Source organism: Ipomoea nil, unplaced genomic scaffold, assembly GCF_001879475.1.
Source record: "Ipomoea nil cultivar Tokyo-kokei standard unplaced genomic scaffold, Asagao_1.1 scaffold2283, whole genome shotgun sequence".
NCBI classification, from domain to species: Eukaryota; Viridiplantae; Streptophyta; class Magnoliopsida; order Solanales; family Convolvulaceae; genus Ipomoea; species Ipomoea nil.
Window position 1 is genome coordinate 723,511 of NW_017618711.1, and position 6,539 is coordinate 730,049.

Consider the following 6,539-nt stretch of genomic DNA (forward strand, 5'->3'; position numbering starts at 1 on the left):
ATTTTCTGTTATAAGATTATGAATTTTCTGTTATGAGATTATGAATTTTCTGTTATGAGATTATGAATTTTCTGTTATGAGATTATGAATTTTCTGTTATGAGATTATGAATTTTCTGTTATGAGATTATGAATTTTCTGAAAATTCATAATCTCATAACAGAAAATTCATAATTTGATCAACGCGCGCCGTTAACACCACATCCATGATTTTTTTTTTTTTTTTTTTGCCTAAAAACGACGTCGTTTGGCCTTGTGTTCACCATTCTCGGTGAACACATTTCCCGGGCATAATTTGCCGATGACTGGAATCTAAGTGTAGAAAATAACAACTCTCTCATTGAAGCCCAAGTCTATCAACAAGCCCATGGTCAATTTGGTGTAATTAGAAAGCCCAAATAACATGAGTCCAAGTAAAGAATATCGGAAAATTATGCCCTGGATCCGTGTCCACAATGCATTGTGGACATGTGTCCAAAACGACGTCGTTTTTAAGAAAAACGCGTCATTCCAGTTAAAAAAAAAAATTGATTTTGTCTCGTCATTAACAGCGTTAACGACGTTATTCATTTGTGCCATTATGAATATACAGTTATGGGATTATGAATGTACAGTTATGGCATTATGAATGTACAGTTATGACATTATGAATGTAAGTTATAAAATTATAAATACAAAATTCTGACATTATTAACTTACAATTATGAACATATAGTGATAAAATTATGAACATAGAGCTCTAAAATTGTGAACATGGAGCTTCGAAAATTATGATTTTACAGTTATTGAATTATGAATGTACAGTTACGGAATCATGAATGTACAGTTATGCAATTATGAATATACAGTTATGGAATTATGAACACAGAGCTCTGACATTATGAACTTACAATATGAACATATAGTGATAAAATTATGAACATAGAGCTCTAAAATTGTGAACATAGAGCTTCGAAAATTATGAAGTTACAGTTATTGAATTATGAATGTACAATTATGGAAGTATGAATGTACAGTTATTGAATTATGAACATAGAGCTCTGACATTATGAACTTACAATTATGAACATATGATAATAAAATTATGAACATATACTCCTATAACGAATCTAAAATGCCTAACGGCACTATTACCCGTGTTCAATACGCATGCTGGGACACGGGTCCAGAGCATAACGATTGAAGAAAATCTAAATATCTTAGGCAAATCAATCATTATATATTTATTATATAGTGAACCAAAGTTCACCGTGCGCATTGTGAACCTTGAATTGGTCCAAAATGATTTCTTTTGCCTAAATTAGCATGGCCTTTTCTTTTTCCTTTTCTCCCTTTTTTTTCGCAATCAAAACACATTGACACTACATATATATAATCTGTTAACTTCAAACACATAATATGTTAATTACAAATTTATAAAATCATACATAAGTCAATAATAAAAACATGCTAATTGTTACTTCTTGTTTTGACCTTGTTGGTTTTAGGGCAATCATTATTGCATGGACCATGGTCTACACAATTGTGTGGACAATAAATAAAAAGTAAATTTTTTATATACTCAGACTACATTATTTATGTACGTAAGGTACATTTTTTGAAAGTACATTTATAATATACTAAGGGTATATCATTTTATATAATGTACCTTCAGTACAAAAATAATGTACTTTTAATATATTAAAAATGTACCTAATATTCATGGTCCACACAATTGTGTGGACCATAGTCCATACAATAATTTGCCGTTTTAGGATTTTTGGACCAAAGGAGGTCCAACGTAACCATAGTTGGTGGATTTACTGTTAAAATGGAACTGCTAAAAGAGAAATAACTTGCTATGAATTTGGTACTTTTATTTGTATTTTCTGGCGACTTTCTGCCAAAAGAAGCTTGCCCTTACATTCTTCAAGGGGACCTATTTATAGATAGCCTCCCTTGCTAATTTAAATATAAACATTAAAGTGACATAAAGGGACCTATTAAGGCTGAGGGCCGTTGGGCTGCCGTTATTAGGCCTTTCCAACGGCCTGGTTGACCGAGCATTAAAGGCGACTCTTTAATGACAACAGTCACCTACTGGGCCGACCTTCGTCTTGTGCCGACCGTCTGCTCACGCCGACTCCCTGGACTCGGCCCCTCGCTTGGCCGCGTCCTTCCCTAGGGCCGCTTAGGGCCCATGGCGCTTATTTCCTTCCTTCCTTCGTTGGGGCCAGTCTTTGTGGACCCAATCTTCGACCCATCTTTTTTTTTCCTCTCAGGCCCTAAGCCCATTGGGTCTATCTCCTATCAAGCCTAATTATATTTTTGAGGTTAAATTTAGTGAGACTTTATTTCTATTAAAAATAAGTGCAAAAAGGTGAAGGCGAAAAAGAAAAGAGGAAATTAATTATACAAAATTGAACTACAATTGATTATTAAGCATTGAAAAATAAAAGAGCTGCTCTTAACACTAAAAATAACATTTGACGTACTATGTTGCGGATGATTATGTTGTTATATCTACCTTAGCTACGTCAAACAAAATTTTTGAAAAGAGCATTTTCTTTGCATAATAATCAAATGCCCAGGTCTTCTGTACAGTGTACATACTTTCCTCATCGATCCAAGCAATTAAGCCGAGCCAACAGCTTCAATTCTCCGTTGAGACGGCGCGAGGCCGGCCAAGGGTGAGCTCCAGCTCAATTTCACCATCGCCAGCTTCGGCTTGCCCTTCCTTCCTGCTCGACTCGGCGGCGGCCATGGCTGAGCTCTCAACCTCGCGGCTTGCCTCTTCCAAATTCGGCTCCATATGCGATTGGTGGCTCAGCGAAGACTCATGGCTCGTCGTCGACCTGTTACCCTCCTCGTCGCTGAACCCGACCCGGACCCGAGTATTCCTGGACTTCTTGAACAGGCACCGGGTCCTAACCCGGTGAAGATCCGTGGACACCGCGCAATTCTCGTCCTTGTTCACGTGCCGGATATCGCAAAACTTCAACGGAGGCTCGTTGTTAGTCGTCGCCGATGTTATGGGCACCACCGGGTCTCCTTTCAGAACCGCCTGAACCGCGTTCTGACAGAGCTGCCAGTTCCCGGACCATAGCAACCCGACCGACCCGTATATCGGGTTCACAATTCTCCCGCATGCCTCGTACAACAATGATCTAAAGATTGCTGAAAACACAAACAACAAACCATCTTTCACACACCTTGAATTGCATGGCCGCATATAAACATAAATGTACATAAAACTATCAGCATAGACTTTTAGTTGAGATGGAACACATGTTTTAATTAGAGTTTGAATTTTTAGTTGAAAAAATATATCATCCAACCCATCAAATTAATTAAAATTTTAGTTCAGATAGAGCACATATTTTCAATTCAAAAGAGTACTGACCAGGACGGAGGTTTAGGGGGCCGGCGTTGATGAGGTTAAGGAGGCCAGCGCGGCCGTAGAACTTGGCGAGGAACACGGTGGCGTTAGCCTGGGACTGGGGGTTCTTTATCCACTCAAGGCAAGGGCGTATGATGCAGTCTTCACTACACCCTTTTCTCAGAACTCGACAACCATTGCAGCTCAACCTCATATTTACTCCACTTTCCAATTCTGTCGTAGAAATCAAGAAAGAAAGACACACCTTCAATTCGTATGGAACAACTACGTTATTTAAATGCTTGAAGATCATACATCGATGGTGGGCTATGTTATATGTATAAACGTGAGAATATATATGTATGTATAAACGTTGGGTTTTGGTCGCAAATTATGCTGTGCAACCGAATGCACCTTGCAAGGTGCATACGGTTGCAAAACGGCGTCGTTTTGGTTAAAAAAACGCGCGTCCTACTTAAAGAAGAAATCAGGTTCGATTCCCGGCAATAGCATTTTTATATATCCAGAACTCATAACTATATAACCACAATTTCATAACTATATATCCACAATTTCATAACTATATATCCACAGTGAATGAATGAAGTAAAAATCCACAATGAATGAATGAATGAAGTAAAAATCCACAATGAATGAATGAATGAAGTAAAAATCCACAATGAATGAACTAAATATCCACAATGAATGAACTAAATATCCATAAATTCATAACTATATAACCACAATTTCATAACTATATATCCACAGTGAATGAATGAAGTAAAAATCCACAATGAATGAATGAATGAAGTAAAAATCCACAATGAATGAATGAATGAAGTAAAAATCCACAATGAATGAACTAAATATCCACAATATATGATTGAATTAAATATTCACAATGAATGAACTAAATATCCATAAATTCATAACTATATAACCACAATTTCATAACTATATAACCACAATTTCATAACTATATATCCACAATTTCATAACTATATATCCACAATAATGCTATTGCTGAGAGTCGAACCTGATTTTTTTTTTTTTTTAAAGTGGGACGCGCGTTTTTAATCAAAACGACGTCGTTTTGAACCGTATGCACCATGCGCATGGTACATTCGGTTGCACAGCATAACTATTGGGTTTTGGTGGGGTGGATGGTTTCCAATCAAGTGGCGCAGTGGTTTGAGAATAGTAATAAGAAACAGAATGAAGAAATTGGCGGCGTGTTTTTGGATTAAAGAATGAAAAACCAACTTTCCATATACATGGAACTAGGGGATGTACCTCCACTCACTCTCATTTGTATTACATATTTATTATTATTCAGACAATAATAATAATAATAATAATGTAAGTGGATGGAATGAAACAAGAAGCTAAGCTAGGATTGTGTACATTTACGCTCCTCCAAGTGGAGCGTGAATGCACTCCCAATATAACAATCTGGGTCAACCTCCATTTTTTATTGCTTAATTTTGGTAATGATATATTTACCTCCCTTTCGCGTGCTGCTCGGATCATTTACCTCCCTTTACAGGGCGTGTGGTTGGAGGGAGAATTATGTGGGAAAGGAATTGTAATTTTATGGGAGTTGAATTACTAGGAATAAAGTGGGAATTTAAATTTCAGTGTTTGGTTGACAGGAATAGAATTACTGGGAATTTCAATTCCAATGTTTGGTATACATGGGAATTGAAAGGGAATAAGTAGTATAAAGTTAAAAATGTCCATTATTGTTGTTAGACATTAATTTTAGGTTAAAAAAGGAAGGGGTAATTTTGACTCATCACTATCTTTTTTTCCCAGGAATTAAAATCCCAGGGGGGACATGAGATTTTAATTCCATGAAAATGAGGGAATTGCAATTCCATGGAATTACAATTCCCTCCAACCAAACTGCGGAATTTAATGGCCTTTGGAATTGGGTGGGAATTAAGTGGGAAGGGAATTTAAAATCCCTCCAACCAAACGCCCTGTTAATGTTAGGAGTATTGTAGCCTAAGTTTTTTTAAATAAAACAAGCTACTTGCAAAATCTGCTTATCAAAATCTGCTACTCAACCATACTTATATAAGGTAGAGGAGGATAAAGTCTTTTAATGTTCACCTTTTTGCACATTTCAAATTAAACCTCTGGACATTTCAAATTCAAATTGAATGTTTAAGAAAAGTCTTTAATGTTCACCTTCATCAGTGCGTTACATTCAATGACATGTTCTCCTCATCTCTCGGTTACTTGCAAGTCACTATATACGCTTATGTTCACTTGCAATTTTTTAAGATTTCTCATTGTTAGTACCTTTAATTTGTTCTTCAACGTTAGCAAAATAGGTACCAGACTCGATACTTTTCTTCTTCATTGTAAAAAAAAATAAAAATTAAGTGAAACAAAAATTTCATTGAAGCCATAAAAATTAAAGAAACTTATTTTGTTAATTGTATAGTAGTCTAATTACATTTTGTGTATAATTTGATTACTTATTTAATTTTTTTTAAAAAGTAATCTGGATGAATTATGTTAGTAACTTAGTATGAAGTTAAAAGTAAATAGTGTACATAAGGCATTAATCTCGTGGATTAAAACTTTCACATAAAACTTGATTCCAATCACATTGTGGAGGTTCGATCTCTTCCACGATTATTAGAGGCTTAGGTTAGCGGGTTAATAAGGTCTAGGGTATTGTCCAATTAACTAAGTCGAAAACCTTGTGTGATGAAAAGAAGAAAGGAAAAAAAAGTATGTACGAACTTAACTCACTGGTTTAGTAAGTAATATCTAGGGGAAGATACCAAAGTTTGAAACTTCAGCATTTGGTCCTAAATTATAGTGATTTACATCCTCACACATGTTCTATCACATCGAGGTGTGGGAGGCTCTTAGGTTGGGAATTCAACTTTTTGGGAGAAGAAAGAAAAAAAGAAATAGAAGCCCGCATGAGCTTAACTCCATAGTTCGGTAGGTAGTATTTGAGAGAAAAACCAGATCGCTTATGCGTACCAGCATTCGATCATGTCTACCGAGCCATTGAATCACCATGATTTGCATCATCTTAAATGTTATGTCGAGACAGAATGTGATGAGCCCTTAAGATTGGAGATTAAACCTTTTGTAGAAAAAAAAAAAAAGAAAAAGAAAAAGGGGAATATGCGTTCAATTAATCAATTTAGAGATGA

General features: G+C 35.9%; 1 protein-coding gene across 1 annotated transcript; it reads right to left on the bottom strand.

The window, feature by feature from the left end:
* Nucleotides 1-2,359: 2,359 nt before the first annotated feature.
* LOC109151096 (LOB domain-containing protein 41-like) lies at nucleotides 2,360-3,710 on the bottom strand. The gene is made up of 2 exons (XM_019299009.1): nucleotides 3,382-3,710; nucleotides 2,360-3,155 (listed from the first exon to the last, which is right to left on the bottom strand). Exons 1-2 carry the CDS (start codon nucleotides 3,668-3,670, stop codon nucleotides 2,632-2,634), a joined length of 813 nt encoding a protein of 270 aa, XP_019154554.1. The 5' UTR covers nucleotides 3,671-3,710; the 3' UTR covers nucleotides 2,360-2,631.
* Nucleotides 3,711-6,539: the final 2,829 nt, after the last annotated feature.

What these genes read in the sequence shown, in the direction of transcription:
- LOC109151096 (XM_019299009.1), bottom strand. Translation starts at nt 3,670, where the DNA reads ATGATCTTCAAGCATTTAAATAACGTAGTTGTTCCATACGAATTGAAG. An exon ending in CCCCCTAAACCTCCGTCCTG is followed by an intron (nt 3,156 to 3,381) that starts GTCAGTACTCTT and finishes TTGTGTTTTCAG; the next exon opens with CAATCTTTAGATCATTGTTG.